The following is a 21,731-nucleotide window of genomic DNA, read 5'->3' as shown; positions in this document are numbered from 1 at the left end:
AAGGAACAGACTGTGAACTGCCCTGACATTCCAGAGACACTGTTTGTGATGTTCCCTGCCACAGAGCGGGTTGATGTGTTTCCTTTAACCTTTCCCATTTTTCCTTACTCTTTTTTTAAAATTAATTGTTGATTAAATAAATAGCATTTGCTTTAACTTGTATGTAATGGTCAGTGGGTCAGAGAAGTGCCCAGTGCAGAGAGAGTACCCCAGAGTGGGGACACCCTAGCCCCTGTCCTAGATGACGACAGCAGGGTTGGGGGTTGAGCCCCCCAGGAATCCTGGGCCCAGCCTTGTTGGGGTTATGAGGACTCTGCCAGACAGGAGAGTGGAAGGGGAGTCCTCAAGTGCAGGGAGGCCACTGGGTAAAGGAAGTGGGAGTGAGGACTCGGATCCTTTCGCTAGCCCACTTCACCGGGGTAGTGCAGAAGCCAGGAAAGTTCCCCACAATAGAGGGACTATTCCCCCACTTACATTAGCATTGCAATGATTTTGTGCTGGTATCCTAAAGTCAGAAGGAACCAGGGCGAAAGCCCCTCCCCCTCCATTTCTATTGCGATATGTTGTGCTGTGAGCAGCTGATGGTTGGCTGATTTCTGTTTCAGAGTATATGGTAGATTTAAGTTTACAAATGGGATCCTGGGTCTCAATGGGAAGATAGGAACCCTGCAATGGAGTTCGTGATTCCCCTCACCCCTACCCCATTGCATAGCAGTGTTCCACAGAGAGGTATGTACTGTCACACTTAGTAATGCTTGAGTTTAGCAGTTTAACTTGCCTGCCTGCTGCCTTGTGTATTGGTTCCCTTCGTTTGACCCTTTGACCACACTCCTGTCCCTGTTGTTTCATTAGTTGTCCCCCAGATTTATTTGGTTCCAGGTCCTGTGGATCCCCCTCTTAGGCTGGGGGGGGGATCCTTTAGCAGTGGATCCAGGGGGACAACTAATGAGATATCAGGAATAGGAGTGTGGTCAAAGGGTCAAACGAAGGGAACCAATACCCAAGGCGGCAGGCAGGCAAGTTAAACTGCTAAACTCAAGCATTACTAAGTGTGACAGTACATCCCTCTCTGTGAACACTGCTATGCAATGGGATGGGGGTGAGGGGAACCACGAACTCCATTGCAGGGTCCCTGTCACAGACCCCAAACAACAATTCAAAGTTGAATTCTTTAACCAGGTGCTAGATTGTGCCTTGGGTATTTTCCAGTTGTCTTTTTAATGCAACATTGTTTGTTTGTATTTTCCATGATCTTTCATGTAAACCTAGCACCCTGCTGGTACTGTATAAATAATTAATACTATCTCTGCCCCTCGTTGTAGCATGCTGTTCGGCCATACAAAAACAGGGGAGGCCATAGTAAAGGATATGAAAGCAGAGATTCACAGTGTTCAGGAAATAATCTACTTGTTTCATATGTTTTCAAGCTTAATTGACTGAAGCATGTGAGAGATTACTGGGAGAATAAAAAAACATTAAGTGACTCCATGTTAATCTACTGTATTGTCTGAAAATGCACAGCTGCAGGTGGCGGCAATGTTTAAAAGTAATCTGGCAAAATATTTGTTAGGATAGCCGTTCTTGCAGCCTTAAGTTTGCTAAAAGTCTGGTCTTTGTCCTGTTGCAGATGCTAAATACAAAATGACAGAAACTAATATGGAATACAATACAGAGTATAGTATTATAAAGAACTTTAAATGATTGTAGTCTTGCAGCAGTTGAAATCTTTGAGTGCCAGAGGTACGCTTATCATGCCATAGCAGTATCAAGTGATGTGAGGGGCGTATTATCTGTGCTTTAATTAGAAATGGGTAAATGAGCACCGGTTTGACTTTTCCAAACCAGATTATTAAATGTCAGGTCAATAAATCTGAGAATCGATTATTTAAAGAGAATTAAATGTCAGTTTAATGTTTGCTTCTGACACACAACATGCAACATCTGTGACAAGATATGGGTGTGTGTGTGTGTGTGTGTGTGTGTGTGTTTGAGAGAAATACCTGGGTGAAGAGGCTCCATGGGGATGATTAGTATGCGAGTGCGGCTTAGTTCTTCGTAGACTTCAGGCCTTTTCATAGGGGCACTTCAGAGCTTCACACAAGGATTCAAGAGATGAGTTCTTTGCAGTGGGGATCATTATTGATATACAGCACAAATATTTAGCTATCAGAACTTGTATATTCACTTCAACATAATTAGTGTAGAAATGAGATGCCTGTATTCAGGGGTGCTGGAACAATTTGTATGGGGGGGTGCTGAGAGACATTGAATCAAACTGTACACCCCATATATGATGTAAACCACTTAAAGCCAGAGCATGCAGCACCTGTAGTTCCAGCACCCATGCCTGTATTACTTCCTGAGAGTAAGGAATTTACTCAGATTAATGTAAATAATGGGAATTAAAGCATCCATTTCACTGGGAGAATAGAATCTGCAGTGTCAAGTAAACAGAAATACATATAAATGACAAAAGTAAAAAGATCACACTGTATAATACATTAATTGTGCATTCATGTTGAATACATTTCCTTTAATATTAAAATAACATGGTTTTTGTGTACAAAAACATCAAAACACAAAACTTCAGGAATATAGAACTGGACGTATATGTTGATATAATCTACCCTGATCTGCAATAGATATGCACTCATAGTTGAACACTTCCATAGATTCAGCCTTATTCTCATGCATTTTGCGAAGTATAATTCCTGTCAACTCCCTTTGGCTTGTATATATGCAACTCTGTTTCAAAGCTGGCACACATCTCTGACAGCTGTAGTTGGAAGATTGAGTCATTGCCATAGATGGCAGCCTTTCTACACGCTTCATTAGTTTTTAAAATAAAGGGGGGGGGGGACTGAGATGCAAAACAGACATTTTGAGTTTGTTTTTTCCACATGCCTCTGTGTTCGTTAAAGAAATATTCATACATAAAGAGTTGTGGAGGCTAGGAGAAAGTTTGTTGCAATCTGTCAAGCAATTCTGTGTATTTTCTCAAACCCCTCAGTGTTATTTGGCAGTTGCAGTTAAGTGACAACACCAATATAAGGATCTTAAGAGAAGTGGCATACTTTCTAAAATCAGCCTCACAGACAGAAAAGAAACCATAAAAGGACAGAATCTTTTCAATTCAAAACAACTCAGAATATTTTTCTATTTCCGCTTATAATTAGTTGCACGGTACTGGGTGGAATAAAGCAGTAGGTGGTCTAGCAGTAAATATGCTGGCCTTTCCTCTGGCAAACCTGGGTCTAAAACTGGTTTGAAATATTTATTTAGGTTCTGGTGGTTTCAACTCGTCTCCTGGTGGATGAAGTTTTTTAGCCTGTCTGTTTTCTAAGGGGAAAAAAAGCATCTGTCAAAAATCAGGCCACAATAAGTGGAAGCTATTTTGCAGGGCAAAATGGCTTCCTTGTTCTGTCCCAGAGGGATTGTATTTCAGCAGTTATGCATAGGGAAAGTGGAAAGTGTTTGTGAAGCAGTTTGAAATCCCAAACTGTTGAATGAAGGAAATGATAATATGGCACCTTTCACTTGAGGATCACAGAATGCCTTAGAAGGTGGGGAAAGTATTATATGGCCATAAAGTAGCTTTTGTCAGTTAGTGAAACATCCATTTTGTTTCACACTGAGTGAACTAAACGGTCCAACCTGGAAAAAATGTACTTTTAGTACTGCCCTCTACAGTTTGTTAATCAGCAGTGAAGTCACAGCATTTCAGATGTTGGCACTTGGAAGAAGACTGCTTTATTCTGCCATCTGAAAGAGTTTGCAGGGGAGTCCAGCAGTGATGCAGTTAATTCAAAGGCTGATAGAATCTGAGAGAATTCCACAAAAACAAATAGATTCATGCAACTCCAACAACATGCACAAATGACACTCACTGTAAGGTTTAGGAATAAAGCTGTGTTCCCCCACTCTCTTGCTGATAACACAAATGACCAGCTGTGTTTATATGTAGTACTTGCACTAAGTTCCACATTTGTGGAGGCTGATTTTAATTACTCAGTTTTAGGATCATGTGTGGAAGGACTGATCTCATGAAGCTGGAATAGAAAGCACATTGTTCAAAACATCTATTTAGCAGATACAAAATTCAGTATCATATTCATGTTAAATGCACATATACTGCTTCCAGTATGGCTGGCTAAAACAATTTTCTATTGAAAAACTGTTTTTCAACAGAAAATTGGGATTTTAACTAAATGAACATTTTCACAGATCGTGTCTGCTTTCATGGAAACTTTTGACTTTTCATTGGAAAAAAAAAAATGAAAATCCCAACAGGTGTGGTTTTTTTGTTTTGTTTGCTTGGGGACAAAAGCATTTGTTTGTTTTTGTTTTCATCAATATTTTCTGCAGGCTATTTTTCCCCAACCAGTTCTAGTAGGGTAGGTATGTATTTTGTTAAGGAATAAAACACTCCTTGAAGACTTTCCATCATTAATCATCACAATTTTGAAATCTTTTTTCTTCCCCTGCCCCCTCTCCTCTAACAAAAGCATGTAAAGTCTCCATGAATATCAGCAGCATAAAATTGTGGGGGGAATCTGAGGTTGATATCCAAATCAAATCTTAAGATAGAAAGATCGGTTAATCAAATGTAATGTTCTGAACTGTTTAAAAGCACAAAGCTGTGATGGACAGTGAAAAAGAAGTGTCAAACCACTTGTAAGAGTTGAAAAAAGTATCTTGTGCTTAGTTTAGCTCTTGAACATTCCAATTTACATAATCTGTTTTTTTGTTAAAGTAATCCACAGAAGCACACATTAGGCGAGTGAATTTCTAAGCCTTATCAAAGTACAGCTACACAGATTTTATTGAGTTGAACGGTCCCAGCCTGTTGAACTGTGTCCAAAATGAATGAAGAGTCAGGGTTTTTCCACCTTCTACAAATAACTGACCTAGCAGCTAGTAGCAAAAGCTGAATTAGCATCCAATTATCTCTGTCACATTCCTCAGAGAGTTCAAATACTCCAAGATACAAAATTCCAGAGTGCTTGGCACTGAAAAGCTGGGGAACTTTTTTTCCCCCAATGTGATATATAACCAAGGATCTCTGTTTGAAAGAATTTCAGGCAGGACCAGAGTACAGAAAGCAACGTTCCTTATTGAATACAGTGTATCCAACATCTGTAGTAGAAGTGACTTGCTATCCTGCTCACTTTACTGGTGTCTGATATTATACCATGAGTTACAATTCCCTATTGCAGCTCTAACTAATGCTATTGAAAAAGAATAAAGACATGATGGTGCCCACAACTTTGATTTGAAAAGCTTTGACAGCTTCATTTCCCATTTAATCATGAATTTTCATTTAAGAAGAAAAAAGAGTACTTGTGGCACCTGAGAGACTAACAAATTTATTTGAGCATAAGCTTTCGTGAGCTACGGCTCACTTCATCGGATACACGAAAGCTTATGCTCAAATAAATTTGATAGTCTCTCAGGTGCCACAAGTACTCCTTTTCTTTTTGCGGATACAGACTAACACGGCAGCTACTCTGAAACCTTTAAGAAGAGACATTGCTTCGTATACTTTTCTCACAGCCTTCTGAGGTTCATTACCTAAAACCAGGATTTGTTCAGAAGGAAAACTCTCACTAGTACTAGCAACCTTTATAGTGTTTTGGACTATGTCTCTCAAATGTTTTGGGGATGAAATTCTGGTTCCAGGATTTCAACCCTAATCTTTTGCCCATCCCGTCTGTCTACCTCTCTTTTCTTCTTTAATTTTTCATCTCTCTATGAGTAAGTTTTCCACCACTTCCTCCATCAGAACTTCCTGTGGAAGAATAGACTGACTGCTGGCTTGCCCCGCTTGTGGCTGGATTTGGTGTAGCAGTTCTGCGTTCTCTAGTGCCCCCGCCAACCATCGCTCCAGTCCTGCAGTGGTCTCTTGTCTTGTGACTTGGCCCTCTGGCCAGGTCATGTTTAAGTCCCCACCTTCCAGGGTAATGGAAAGTCAAACAAACAAAAGTCCAGAAAATAATTCCCAGACCTTGTGTCAGGTGACTCTGGACCCAGTTGTTGTCACATCCTTCTCTCTAGGCTTGGAATTGTCCTTCTCTCCTTATGTCAGGTGGCTTTATACCACTTTACACCTCATCACACCTGCCCTCTGTTCTCCACTTTCTCCATTCCTCTTCATATGTAGCCCTCTCCATTTTTTATCTCTAGGCACTTCTGTATAGATCTGGTTGGAAAATTGAAAAATGCAGTTTCAGCAATTTTTTTGTAAGAAAGGTCAGTTTTGACAAATTTCTTGACACAATTTTTTAAAAAAAGTTTCAGAAGTGTTGAAATGTACCATTTTTTAACATTTTTTTGAATCAAAATGTTTGGTTTTCTAGTTCAACCATAAAAATATTTTGAAATTATTGAAATGAAACTTTTTAATTGACCTGAACCAATTTTGCCCCATGGATTCATGAACATTTTTAAAATGTTGACTTTTCATCTTAATTCAGAATGCGAAACATTTCCAAAATTCTGAAAATGTTTCATGAGATTGGAAAATGGTTTCCTGCCCAGCTCTGCTTCTGAACTCTCCTTCCTTCCTTCCTCAACCACTCAATCCTACTGTACCCCACATTCTCCCCTTTGTCTCTCCAAAATTCAGTCTTCCATGCACGTACTGTGGACTACCATGCAGGGAGAGGGAGCTGACAGGGCCATGACAGTTCTTTCCGCATGGAATGGTGGGCAAGCTAAGGGAAACATGTCTCCTCTTCTGTCCCTCTCTGCCTTTAAAGTGGGAGGGAAGGGGAGGGGAGAGGGAGGCAGGTGAGGGAACAGATCTTAATATAGAGGAGACAAGATAAGGGACATCTCTACTTCACTGTATGCTGCTGCTGCTTCCCATGCTGGTAGGAAAGATGGGAGCCCCAGGAACTTAAATTGCTCCCACTTCAGTCTCCTGCCTGGTGAGTTCCCATTTCAGCAGCTACTGAGGATAGATTATCTATACTTTCCCCAAGCCAGAGAAGGGGACAGGAGACAGAGCTCTCCTGCTTTTAGCAGGGGAGGGGAGCTGTACTCTCCTGTACTACCTCTTCTTTTAGAGAGACACTGACAGGCATTTTTAAAATGAGTCAGTTTAAAAAAAAAAAAAAATCAAGCTGGCAACATCCCTTTAATGTTCTGCATGCAAATGCCTCATTATTCGTCTGTGACATAAACCTCTCCCACTGATTTTTATCATCTGCCTGTTTCCCATTGAATAGAACTCTTTTATAAAATGCCTGTACATATATTTATGATTGATTCCTGGATTATATTTCTAATGAGTTGAAACTTTAGTGTCCGTTTAGGGATGAGAATAAGGTTTTTGAAATTGTAACCTTGGGGTGGATTTTCACTTAATACTGACTGCGTTGAGTCCATGTTTAATAACTGCCCCCTGAAAAGTTGCTGTATTTTAAGAATGGACAGGAACTTCTTGTGTTCAAATATAGCTTGGGGTTCACACTCTTTTCAGCAGGACTAGCCAAAGAATGACCCCGCAGGCCAAATGCAGGTCACTGTGTTCTACAGCCAGAGCATTGGTGTCCTTATCTTCGATATAGAGGTATGACTCACAGAGACTGTAGGCCCTAGCATGCCATGATCTCCTTGATCCAGCTGAAAGGCCACTCTGTGAAAGGCAGTTGCTATCTGCTCTCGATTATGCTAATTAAAGCCCCAGCCCTGCAATTGGATCCACACAGTTGACGTTTGCACTTGTGTGGGGCCCCATGGATTTCCATGGGGCTCTGTGTAGGTTCATAGTTCTGCCTGTGTGAATCCAATAGCAGGATTGGGGCCTAAATATTGTTCTTGGCAAATGGCCAGTGTGACCCTCCAAAGTTTGGGTGTCCCTGCTTTACTGTCTACTTGAGACCAAATCCTTCTCCTAGACTCCAGTGGAGTTACTCCAGCTTCCCAGCTGTGTAACTGAAAGCAGAACTTGGCCAATAGTGTCTAAAAAGTGTAATTTGTACATATTTAGGTATAAGTATGCTATCTAAATAATGAAATAGTTGGTGCAAAAATGCTTTACAATTTGTGTAAGTTAATTAAGTATTTCAGCAAATTGCACAGGTGAAGTTAATAAATTTTTACTGAGGGTTACATTTTTTATTTTTTAAGGTGAAGGTCAAATTCAGTCCTACCATATATTAATTGAAGTTGTATCTTTGTAAGAAATATTTGTTTACAAGGAGTAGCGAGTTTGACTACATATGGCTACTTCACACTATAGAATTCAAAACATTGTCATCAGCAGGGGTCTAATAGATTTAACTTTCAAAATTCTTAGTTATACAGTAGTTGTTCCAGCGCTAGCTTAAATACTGGCATTATATGTCTTGGGCTTCCAGCCACGTTGGGAATTGAGTCATGTTTCTATATATTAGATATACATATGTAGGTATAATTATTTAGCAAGTTGATATCATTCAGAGATGAAATGCCAGCATCACTCAAATGTAATTAGACTTATTTTTCTGGTTCATTTAGATTGGAAGATTGGTTATTGGCCAGAATGGCATCTTATCCACACCTGCTGTTTCATGTATTATCCGAAAGATCAAAGCAGCTGGCGGAATTATTCTAACAGCTAGTCACAGTCCTGGAGGACCTGGAGGAGAATTTGGAGTCAAGTTTAATGTTTCCAATGGAGGTAAGTGTTTTTATAACACATTACATCATTGTATCTCAGAAAGGTAGAAATACCTTGATAAGGATAGCCAGATTGTTATAACTATTTGTTTTCCTGTTGTATGGATTTCTCAGTGTTAGTAGAATGCTAAATAGTTTTCAATATTAGGAGAGGTTTTGTTTATATATATTTTTATATGAAAAAAAATGTAATATGTCCTGAACCTACACCTCTCAGTTAGTTCAGCTCCCTCTGAAGTCAATATGTGCTCTATGTACAGAAGGACTGCTGGATTTGTCATCCTGTTTTTCAGACTGTACTTAGTCTGTCAGTGGATGTATGATAGGCCTACCAAATTCATGGCCATGAAAAAGCGTCACGGACCGTGAAATCAGGTATCCCCCTGTGAAATCTGTATAATATATGGTAAAAGCACACAAAAGACCAGATTTCACAGGGGAGACCAATGTTTCTCAAATTGGGGGTCCTGACCCAAAAGGGAGTTGCAAGGGGTCTCAAGGTTATTTTAGGGGGGTTGCAATATTGCTACCATTACTTCTGTGCTGCCTTCAGAGCTGGGCAGCTGGAGAGCAGCAGTTGTTGGTCTGGTGCCCCGCTCTGAAGGCAGTGCCCTGCCAGCAGCAGAGCAGAAGTAAGGGTGGCAATACCATACCATGCCACCCTTACTACTGCGCCGATGCCTTCAGAGCTGGGAGCCGGAAAGTAGCAGCTGTTGACTGAGGGCCCAGATCTGCAGGCAGCAGCGCAGAAGTAAGGGTGGCAATACTATACTATGCTATCCTTACCTCTGTGCTGCAGCTAGCAGTGGTTCTGCCTTCAGAGCTGGGCTCCTGGCCAGCAGCCATCGCTCTCCAGTTGCCCACCTCTGAAGGCAGCGTTGCCGTCAGCAGCAGCGCAGAAGTAAGGGTATCAGTATTGCAACCCTCCTGCAATAGTCTTGTGACCCTGCCCCACAACTCCTTTTTGGGTCCGGACCCCTACAATTACAACACCATGAAATGTCAGATTTAAAAAACTTAAATCATGAAATTTATGATTTTTAAATCCTATGACCGTGAAATTGACCAAAATGGACCATGAATTTGGTAGGGCCCTAGTGATAGGGTGTACCAAGTCTACTCTGCCCCCTGCTGGAGGATTTGTCACCCTGGCACCCCTCCTGCTTAGAAAAGCCATTCTGTCTTGGGTACCAACAAGACTGGGTCCTAGAAGGGCTGGGAGGATGACACAGCCAATCAGGAACCACCAGTTCAAATTAAGAAGGCTTGCCTGCATTATCAAAGGGGAAGTGGTGGGTGAAGCTGTGGCAGGAGAGGAAAATCTCAGTCCTAACACAAAGCCCCAGGCCTGGATCTGGGCCAGGGCCTAACCATCAGATGCATCTTCACTTAACTGGTGCAACAGACTGGGTATTTTGTTTTGAAATTTAAAGGGCCAGGTGGCCAATTCTTTGAGTTTAACTTTAATTTCTTATTAGAAGACTATTGAAAACTTGCAGCCTGAGACACCTTGCTCCAGGCGAGCTATCGATCACTTTATGGAACTTAACATTATGGAGTCTATTCTACTCACATTTCCATCATACATATCTTGGCATTTGCTTTAAGGTTGGGAGTTTCAAAAGCACCTAAGGGATTGTGCCCTTGTCTTCCTATGGGAACAAACTATACTGGTATAAGTACATTTAAACTAGTATAACTTCACCCACACAAAGGGTTGTACTGCTTTAAATACACTGGTACAGTTAAAGTGATATAATTTGTGTGTAGACAAGAGATGAGACTTTAGCTAGTACTGTCAGTCTAGTCCCTCATTTTCTTAAGCATGGACATTCACCTGTAAAGATCATATTATTACTTTGTTTTATGCTTCCATAATACATCATAACAATGATTAATAATACTTTGCACTTTACAGTGCTTTTTCATCTGAAAATCTCCTATCCTTTACAAAAGTGAATGTTGTTATTAAAACTGGGCAAAATTTTCAGCTGAAATTTGTTGGCAAAAAAATGCAGATTTGGTGACACTGAAATGATTCATGAATTTCTATTTCTGTCGGAAAAAAGAGGGAAATTCTGAAAAAGTCAATAATTTGTTTCAACATTGCAAACATTAGCATTTTGACTTTTCAATTTGAAACGACTTCTTGTTCAGAAATGTCCTTCAATTTTATTATAAAGCCCCCACAACTTTTAAAAATGCTCAAGATCAAAATGAAATGTTTGTGTTAGTTTGAATGAAACATTTAATTTGACCTGAAACAAATCTGTTGTTTATTTATTTTTGAACTGCCAGCAAGCTAAAATATCAGTTTGTTTGCCCAGCTTTATTTATTATCTTCATGTTCAAGGTGGGGAAACTTAGGGCTTTTCTATGCACATCAGTTGCATCACACTAAAAGTGTGATGCAAAACCAGTTCAACTTTGTGCATAGCCCATGTCTGAATCCCAGAGAGGTTAAGTGGCTTGCCTAACATCAGACATCAAGTCAGTGGGAGCGTCAGGACTAAAGCACAAAAGTCCCATGCCTTAACCACTGGACACACTGTCTCAGCAAACTTAAATCCTCTGCCCCCAGAATCTGCTTGACAGATGTGTAACAGTTGGAGTTTTTTTCTTTTGCCTGCTTTGGTATTTTAAGCAAAATTCAAATAGTTTATTAAGCTTTAAAAATAAAACTCTCCTCAAGAACAGATGAGACAGACCAATTATTCTCATTAGTCAACAAGGGCATAATAAAAAGTAATAGGCTTAAGTTGCAGCTGGGAAAATATAGGTTAAGTATTAAGAAAAACTTTCTAACTATGAGAACAGTTAGGCATTAGAGCAAGCTGCCAGGGGAGGCTATGGTATCACTTTAGCTGGAAATATTATCACTAGACACCCATCTCTCAAGAGTGATTTAGGACTAATGAAATCTGTCCTGACTCTCCAGAGGGGTTGAAATGAAATGAGCAGAGGTCTCCTCCTAGCTAAATGATTGTATCATAACAAGAAGTTAAGCAATCATTGTCTGTACTGCTACCATGATCCCTTGTACAATATTGTGCATTACACCTATCTTATGTGGCATGATTGATACCCTAATTTGTATGGCAAAGCTGCACTGAATTCAACAACATTACTGGGAATGGTGTGCAATTAGAAGTAAAAGAGGTGTACGAAGGTGCTGAAGCAATGTCTTTAAGGGAGCAGAAAGAGTCATTTTTCAGAGCAGAACTATGCTTTAATATTATAGATTCATAGATTTTAAGACCATAAGTGACCATTGTGATAATAAAAACTGACCTCCTGTATAAAAAAAACAGAACCTCACCTAGCAATTTCTGCATTAAGCCCATGACTTCTGTTTGAGCTATAGCATATCTTTTTAAAATATACCCAGTTTTTACAAATCAGTTAATATACAATTGAGATGTGAATTATATTCTTTGATTAACATGTTTACTCCAGATCAATTTGTATGTTAACAAATTAAGGAATTTTGAATTTCTAACACAAATGTATGTTGTTGAACAGTTAGAAATGTTCTGCAGGTAAACGTTTCTATAAAACTGGTGAACCAAATGCATTTTTTTTAAATTTAGGCCAAAGGGCAATAAAGTTATTTAAAACTCTCAGATATTTGAGCTTCATACATGTGTCAAAATTGAACTGGGTTGGACAGAAGAAGTACACTGCACTCTGCTATCCTGGACCTGAATTTACTTTTGACTTTTTAAACACATCTTTGCAGCATTTGCAAAAATGGATAAGCAACTCATCCAGTAATACCAGTTTTATTTCAACACACACATTGAGATTTACTGAAGAGTATCCATGAGTGGCAGATTTCTTTAGCAATACATCCAAATGATCATGGCTTCCCCCCAAAAATGATTTATTTATATGATGTTTTTTATTAGTAAAAAAAAATCAGAAAAATATATTCTGGTTTCAGTGTTCCGTTTCTTACAGAAACGTATTAACTCTGTGTTTTGCTTTAAGTGGGGGAAAAAAAATCTGTATTTTACTCCAGCCATTTTTTCTGGGCTTATTTATTTTGAGCACATCAGAGCGGTTTTCAGTCGATTACAATAGAGAACAGATTCTTTTTGTATTTGGAAAGTGAGCCATTGTCAGAAAAAAGCTTCTTAATGTTTGTCTTCCAGGACCTGCCCCAGATACCGTTTCAGACAAAATCTATCAGATCAGCAAAACCCTTGAAGAATATGCCATTTGCCCCGATCTCAGAGTTGACTTATCTCGGCTGGGAAGACAAGAATTTGATCTGGAGAACAAATTCAAACCTTTCCGAGGTACCAATCTGTCTTTTTATCCAAGCTGTATGCTAAATCCATAAATTCTGTTTATAAAAAGAGTTGCCACAGAATGACAATAATGTAAGTATTTAAACAGTGCTTAGATTATTCTTCACAGTGCCTTAAAAACATTAATCCTCACAACACCCTGCAGAATAGGTAAGTAAATCTCATCTCTATTTTACAGATGGGGAAACTGAGGCAGAGAGTCCTGTGGCACCTTATAGACTAACAGACGTATTGGAGCATGAGCTTTCGTGGGTGAATATCCACTTTGTCGATCTGACGAAGTGGGTATTCACCCACGAAAGCTCATGCTCCAGTACGTCTGTTAGTCTATAAGATGTCACAGGACTCTTTGCCGCTTTTACAGATCCAGACTAGCATGGCTATCCCTCTGAAGCTTGAGGTTAAGAGTTGGTGTATTAAAGCCCCAGTCCAGGAAAACACTGAAGCACATGCTTAACTTTAAGTGTGAGCATTCATTCTATTACAGTCAAACACATGCATAAAGCAATTTGCTAGATAGGCCCCAATTCAACAATTCTAAGTGCCAGAGGGACACTCTCTTATAGCCCCAGTTAGAGTGTTGTTTGACTACACTTCCCCCTCTGAAAAGGTTCATGCCTGAGAGCTGTGGCATGCCCTCCACTCTCAGACTCCAAATATGGAGGCGGTTCAGCACCACATGAGATCAGGTCTAAGTGTAGTAATTAATATCTAAGGCATTGATTCAGCACATGCTTAACTTTAAGCATGAGAGTAATCCCAATGGCCAAGTTGAATAGGATGTCCTGTTGTTAAACTGTTCTGTAAGTTATGAAGGAATGAGACATTTGGCTTGTATATGGGATACCTGTACAGTTCAGCCAGATGTGTTAAATAAGTCCCATTCCCTAGGTGGGTCTTGGTGTGTCACATACAGCAGCGTTTCCCAGTGGGTCATGGGAAGGTTTTAGGTGGGCTGCAGGCCTAGTGCACTGGGAAGGCCCCCTGTGTGGGTGTGTTTCAGGGCAAGCCTGCTGGCACCCACACTGCAATGGCAGGTCTTGTCACCGGGGGCTGGAGCTAGAGCTGGGGCTGCAGTCTGGACATTGCTGCTTGGCGCATAGGGTCGCAGTGCCAGTGGTGCCAATTCAGATATTTCTTGGGGGAAAGGGGAGCAAATTTTCAGATTGGAATTTAAATATACAATAAAAAACAACTTGATGGACAATTTTTGATTACTTCTACATAGTACTTCAAACCAGTTAGCTTTCCATTTAAAAACCACAGAGCATTAGAAACTACAGCGGAGCACCACAAGGCCCTGTGCTTACCCCTTTCTGGGACCCCCCTTTCTATACCCTCCCCAGGGCCTCGACTCCCTTACCCCCCTCCAGGCTGGCTTCAGGCTTCCTTGAGGGAAGGAATTTTAGGGTCTTCGTGTCTCTACCCCACAGCCAGGCCTGCTCCCCTGTGACCTAGGGACCTCTTGGTACTAATGGACAGAGGGCACAGTGGTGCATAAGGGTTACTGGGATCCCCGGGTTCTGGGTATCTACATACTTAATTAACATACATAATTAACAAAAGAGTGTCATGAAGTCTCTACTGAAAGCCTGTGTCACATTGATCATCATCATAATAATTGGAAAATATGTATGTAGGGATAATATGTAAGGAGTTATGGATATATACTGAAAGTTATGTTCTTAAGGTCTGTGACTTGGGGCTGGTCACCAAAAGGTGATTAGTCAAGTTTTCTGTCAGGAAAGAGATGTCTGTCTGTCTGGCAATTAGTAAACTGTATACTATATGGTTCACAGTGGATGCCCATATGCAATCTGAGCTAAATGCTAATGCGGGAATTGTGAAATCTTCCCAAGAGGGAATTTACAGAAAGAAATAAACCAGGAGGAGGGATTCATAGTGAAAAATATGGATTTTTGGACTATAACTGTAGGTACCACAGCTCACTCTGCATCCTGCACTGAGGGGACAAGCAGGGCTTGTTTTATGAATGGAGGATCACAGCTGGTCTAGCTGTTTGATGCTGGAAGAGAGACTTTGAGTGAGCTACTCTTTATGAGATAGGGGAATGTCTTGCTAGTTAAGTTTAGCTCTCAAAAGCATGTATGATTTTATTTTATATGTAACTATTTCTTTCTGTTCTACTTGCTTTGTCTTAAATCTCTGTTCTTTGTTAAATGAACTTCTTGGTTTTACTGTAAACATATCTGAGTGCTGTGTGATAAATGGAGACATAATCTAAGGTGTAACTGGTGCATAATCTAAGGTGTAACTGGTAAGAGAGGGTGTATTGTTCTCTTTGGAGCTGATCTGGGAATGCTGTGAGTGGTCCAGTGGATCGGGGTGGGCACTCCAGGGGGATGCTTGGAGGACCCAGGGATTGGTGTGTGCCTATCGCTAACCTGTACAGAGGCCAAGGCAGTGCTTATGTTACCAGAGGCTAGTGCTGTTGGGAATAGACCCACAACAGGCACAGTCAAGGCTTCCTCACTCTAAGGGGAGGTGCTAGGGAGGTGCTTCACAACCCTGGGTACCCCCGGGGAAGCATCAGAGTGGCATAGTTGGCAGGATCTACACTCTATTTGCTAGTTAGTTAAGGATCATGCTCCAGGCACTTTATATACCAAATAATACAGATACTGAGAGATTCACTCGTGTGAAAGTTGCAAACGAATAAAGAAAAAGGTTATGGTTTCTAATTTTCAAATTGTTTATTTTGGGCAAAGGAAACAGCACAAAAAAAGGACAACCGCCCTTTCTGCCGCACAACCAGCTCTGCTCCCCAACCTTCCTCCTCATCTCCCACCCATTGTTATTGTAACAGGCAGTAGTGCATGGACAGGGCATCTTTTCCCCAGTAGAGGCTCTGTCTTCCCCCCCCCAGCCCCGTGCCGCAGCTCCCTACCTTCCCTACCCCTCCATCACTTGCCACTGCAGAGTGAATGCAGGGCAGGCTTGGTTTCAAATGCGCCCCTCCTCTGCACTGGGCTGGGATTAAGTTTGTGGTGCCAGGGCATAGGGTGCTGCCTTCGGGTGGTCAGTGTCCCCTTGGCAGGGTGAGGAGAAGGCAGCAGCGGAAGAGAAAGAGCAGGATGCTGGCTTATAATTCCCCCCGCCCACTCCCCCCAAATTTGGACCTTGGGAAGTCAGATAAAAAGACAAATTTCAGTTGGTGGGTTGCCTTTTTCTTGGTGTCGTTCTTCTCTAGGATGATCAATACCTTCACAGCTTTAAGACCAGTCCTGTTTAGTTTGATCCATTTTTATTTGTTGATGCCAACGGAAAAAGTTGTCAAAATATATTTTGAATGTAAAACAAAGTTTTTATTTCTAAGGATTGTATTTTATTGAAATACATTCACAGTAATACAGACCCTTAATACATTCTGGTCCTGCAATTCTTAAGCAGGCAAAGCTCCATTGATTTACACGGGACTTGAGGCCTGATCCAAACCCCATTGAAATCAATGGGAGTCTTTCAATTGACTTAAGTGGAATTTGGATCAAGCTTTTGATTCCTAGGTGTTGCATGATCTGGTCTTGTTTAGTGGGTAAATGGATTGTTTAGGTGTCTTTGGAGTGAGGTTAGTGCTTAGTTTGTCCATCTGTCTATTTGATCAACTCTAGTAATTTCTTTTGTTTTATTTCCCCAGTTGAAATAGTGGATTCAGTGGATATCTACCTCAATCTGCTTCGAACTATCTTTGACTTTAACATGATCAGAAGCTTGCTGACTGGACCCAATCAGCTTAAGATAAGAATTGATGCCATGAATGGAGGTAGGACTGTGAGTCTCTGTGGCAAGAAAAGTTAAAACATACCCAATACTGTAAACTATTTCAGAGTATTTTATTATGATGTAGTGCTAGGATCCGCAAAAAGAAAAGGAGCATTTGTGGCACCTTAGAGATTAACACATTTATTTGAGCATAAGCTTTTGGGAGCTACAGCTCACTTCATCGGATGCATGCACTGCTGTAGCTCACGAAAGCTTATGCTCAAATAAATTTGTTAGTCTCTCAGGTGCCACAAGTCCTCCTTTTCTTTTTGAGGATTTGGTTGATCACTGTAGCAAAAACAACTTGTGGAATAGAAGTATCACAGTGCATATTAAAAAAGAGAGAACTTATTAAAGGAATGTGCTCTCTTGATAGTAATTGTTCATTACAGTCTATATATAGCATATTTGTTCAGAAATTATAATATGGTTTATAAATCATTGCATATTGTGTTTAAAATAAGATATGGACCTTTTATGTAATTGAAGGCTATGAATAAGAAAGATATACTGTGTGTGTGTGTGTGTGTGTGTGTGTGTGTGTGTTTGCGCGTGCGCGTGTAGAGAGAGAGACTTTTTCATCTTTAGGTGACTAACTCAAATCTGTTGCAGGATTTTAGTGAATTCATCACCATCTGAATTTTTTTGAGCTTTTTATGCACAGGTATAATAAATGTTATGAACATACCATTACAATTTACATTAATTTGTACTCACTGGTCATCTCAACAGAGGCAGAAGGCTAGATATGGCGACTGAATGACCTTCTTCAGGTCAAGGTGCAGGAAAGTTTACACTGATGTTGTTCAGTGGATAAATAAATCCCAAGGTTTTCGATATGACTCCTTGAATGAGCATTAAGCTTAAAAGATTGTTCTCTTTTTATTTAGAAGAGAATGGTGGAGAGGAGCAGTTTGACAGGTGGCTGTGCATCACGATCACTAGCTAATAAATGCAGTTTGTATTTTTAACAGTTCCATTTTCATTTAAGATTTTTTTTCTGGGATTTGATGGTAGGGGATTTGGCATTAATATTTAATAATACTCAAGAGATTTTTTGAATACAAATTCCATGGCTGAGGAATGGAGTTAATAAAATTTTAATTACTGGTTTAGATGGTCAAACTGTGCATAATGACACTGCATCAACACTAGGAAAAAATGTGCATCACATTAGCTAGGATGTGGTGACTAATTGGTAAAATAATGTGGACAAGGCAGTTATAATTTTAATGTGTGTTACCAGCTCAAGGTAAACACTCCCAATGTGTTTGTTCCCTTAATATTTACCTTGACCTGATAACAAATGTTAAAACTACAACTGCTTTGTCCAGGATTTTACCATGAGTTGGTTACTATGCATTAGCTAACACTATTTTTCCTAGTGAAGACGAGGCCTAAGTATGTATGATAACTGTGGTGTGGTTGACCCACATAGGAGATAAGAGCCTATTACTGTTACCAGCTAACAGAGTTACTCAGTAACAAAAGCATGGATGTCTACCATCTGAGCTAACAGAGTTCCCACTGGTAGCCCTGGAGGGAGAGGGGGAATTACAGAGTATTCAATGAAATATTTGTTTTTCTTTCAGTTGATATGATAGAGATGTGTGTGCAATGCAAATGCACTAGTTAAGTCTTCTATTAAGTTTCCATGCTGTTGTGAATATTGGAATTTGAAGTGTGTATGCTCTTGAAAATCGATTGCAAATTATTGCAAATTCCTTTTGTAGTTATGGGACCCTATGTAAGGAAAGTCCTGTGTGATGAATTAGGAGCTCCTGCAAATTCTGCAATAAACTGTATTCCTCTGGAGGATTTTGGTGGGCAACTTCCTGATCCAAACTTAACATACGCAACTACCCTGCTGGAGGCTATGAAAGGAGGAGAATATGGATTTGGAGCTGCTTTTGATGCTGATGGAGTAAGTATTACAGTCAATCTGGGTTTTGGGTCAAGGATGTCATCTTTGCTAGTTTCAGAGTAGCAGCCGTGTTAGTCTGTAGTGCATCTATTAGACATTGAAGCATAATGGGCCCAATTTTGAGGATGCAGTTATTTGCATGCAAAAATGATAGCAGCTGTTCCCACAAATCATGTCCAAATGATATTTGTGCCCTCAGTTGATTGCACCTGCAAATTTGTAGGCCAGGCTGAGGAGACTCTAAATATTTGGCCCAATTTGTCTTCGTGTTTGCATAACTTCACAGATAGTCTCCCTCATTTACATATGCTGAATTTTTTCTGTCTTAATAACGGGCAAATGAATGAAGTTAATTTTGGCTGAGATTCTAAAATTCCTTTGTGCTTCACCTAAGTGAATTTTCTGCACTTAAGACAGGCACTGAATCACAAGCTCTGTGTTTGTTTTTGTTTTTTAAATCTTGTGTTCTTGCTACCAGCAAAAACAACAAAGTAGCAATAACTTGGTGTCCTCTCAAGATAGGTGTATATGTGGTGAGAGAGAGAGAGAGAGGTGGGGAAGAAAAGGACAAAGAGGCTATTGAGGTACAAAAGCAATATACTGTTGTCAATATTCAATTGATACAGATTAACTGCCTGTCTCTGGCTAGTACATATCATCACCAAAAAGATTATCTTACATTAGGGTAGCCACAAGCCCATCAAAGTGTCATGTAGGAGACTGGAACCAGGGATCATCTTGGAATTTTCATTCATTGGGCTGGAAGGAGATGTGGTTTGACAGGGAGATGATAAGCTTGCAGTGATCATGGGGATGAGCTACTCCACCTGATTTCTCTCTGACACTTTCTCTTTCTTGTCTCTTCAGGACCGCTATATGATCCTAGGTCAAAATGGTTTCTTTGTGAACCCTTCTGATTCACTGGCAATTATTGCCGCCAATCTTTCTTGCATTCCATATTTCCGTCAGATGGGTGTTCGAGGGTTCGGTAGAAGCATGCCTACCAGCACAGCACTGGACAGGTAAGGGAGCAAGTTTTTTATTTTTATTACCATGGTCTTGACATTAGTTGTGACTTCTTAAATCTTTGATATTGTTTCCCCTTTTCAAGGCAAGCAGCTAGTCAAATTTTGGAGCCCTGGGGATTTTCCAGTTGGAAGTAGAAATTGATGGAATCTGGTATTCTCTTTGATGGCATTTTGTTTATTTACAAGAAATGTACAAAATTCTGCTTCTCTGAACGTGGGAGGAACTAATAACAAAAGGAGCAGTATTGTAGTTTATAGCTCCAAGTCTCTTTAGCAAACACACCTTGGCCAAAAACGCGCTCTCCAGCTTTTCCCAGGGTCACTTTGTGCTCATAGGTTACTGCTTGTCTTTTGTGCTTTTTAGCCTCTGCCTCTCTATCTGTTCTTGTCTGCTCTCAGTTTTCGTGTGTTCTTTCTCCCCCACCTACCCACACACCTGCTCACAATACTAAGTGGAACCCGATGCCCACAAGGTGCTACTTTCTGGGCAAACTCTATTAGACCTTGTTTTAGGTGAGCCCACTTAACTGTCTCTTATAACTATCTTAAATGAAGGGCATCAGTTTGAATGAGGATTTAACGCAACCCATAACAAACTTCACCAAGCTCATGTGGCAGCCTACAAAACTGTGAAATCTTGTGATCGGGCTTTCTAAAATTTTTGACAACTTTTGATTGAGGTTTTTAGGGTGAACTTATTGGTAAATAATTGCTTAACTGGAGAAACCAATGCACCTTTTTTTGCATTATGCATGTTCCTTGTGACCAGTCATCCCTGCTTTTGGTCAGTATCCGTGAATTGAGGCTCTTTACAAGTTTTCAGTTTGAATAAACAACTAAAAATCCCAACCATAACTGAATTACACAATCTCTTGCCTCTGCAAAACTGGGTTGGGAATTAGTCTGTTCTTGGATATCTCCGGATATTCCTGATACCTCCTGCTTCTGGTTGGACTGGAAATACGGTGATATCCAGCAACTTTATGTGGTATTTTGGTGGTTCCATTTCCAAAAGGAAATCAAAAGTATGCAAAAAATGAAAACGTATTTTAAAAGTTATATAACTTCACATATCTCAAAATTTTGCTTCAACTTTCAAGTAGTTTGGATAAAATAATAGTCTAATTTGCCCATCCTTCATTAGGATGGAAACAGCACAAAACCTGAGGCAAAGCAGACAGGCAGGAAACAACCATTTGACCTCTTTCTGGATCAACAAGCATTTATCAGTAATTCCTGACCATAATTACTTTAGTCCATTTCCCAATAAATATTGGTTTAAGACTAAACCTGACCGTCCTACTTATAATATTTATAAAAGTTAGAGAGCGAGAGAAAGATGAAGACCTAATGCAGCACTAAGTGAACATTTAAAAAGATTATATATAATCAGTTGAATTATAGCATTTATTATTCCGACCAGCTGAAATCTGAACAGGTGGTGTCCAAGCATATATTATCCTAGGACTGATAAACAAATAAGTGGTTGTCTATACCAAATGATGTCTAGTCCGGAAACAATTGTTTTAAAAATGAAATATCAATAGCATGAAAAGATTAATGGCAATCCAAAAACCAAGGATAGTAATACAGTGTGGTCCCTACTCATGGGATTTCTGAAACTGACAATGGCTTTTAAAGTTGACAGTTCACATGCCCTTGGTGGTTGATGGATTTTTCAGAGAAGTTTTCCCTACTGTATGTAAATCTTGAGGCTTTAAGGAAATTATGCAGTATTTTCAGGTTTCCCCCTCTCCGGCCCCAAACAAACATTCCATGTAGGTCTCTGAAAATTCCCCTTGGTAAAATGGAATCTATCTTTTTCATGAGATACTATGGTTTCAGTAAAAGGAAATAGAGAAGAGTCATGTTGGACCTATAGTTCAGGATATCTAGGACATTATAAACACATTTGCCTTCCCCTCCCCCCCCGTGCGCATGTAGTAGCTAAATGTATTAGAGGCTATGAATGTACTAAAGTCCATCTCAGCAACACTCTCAGCAGTTGACATAGATTCTTGA

The 21,731-nt window shown here is 40.1% G+C and overlaps 1 protein-coding gene across 2 annotated transcripts in view; it reads left to right on the top strand.

The window, feature by feature from the left end:
• The window catches only part of PGM5 (phosphoglucomutase 5), a 117,488-nt gene that overhangs the window by 15,640 nt on the left and 80,117 nt on the right, over positions 1-21,731 (top strand). For both annotated transcript variants that reach the window (XM_038403565.2, XM_038403564.2), the window contains exons 2-6: positions 8,503-8,665; positions 12,819-12,965; positions 16,633-16,758; positions 18,491-18,681; positions 19,549-19,703. In XM_038403565.2, coding sequence (XP_038259493.1) covers positions 8,503-8,665; positions 12,819-12,965; positions 16,633-16,758; positions 18,491-18,681; positions 19,549-19,703 — 782 coding nt within the window. The remainder of the gene's footprint in view (positions 1-8,502; positions 8,666-12,818; positions 12,966-16,632; positions 16,759-18,490; positions 18,682-19,548; positions 19,704-21,731) is intronic.

Source organism: Dermochelys coriacea, chromosome 5, assembly GCF_009764565.3.
Source record: "Dermochelys coriacea isolate rDerCor1 chromosome 5, rDerCor1.pri.v4, whole genome shotgun sequence".
NCBI classification, from domain to species: Eukaryota; Metazoa; Chordata; order Testudines; family Dermochelyidae; genus Dermochelys; species Dermochelys coriacea.
This window is presented reverse-complemented; position numbering and strand designations above follow the sequence as displayed.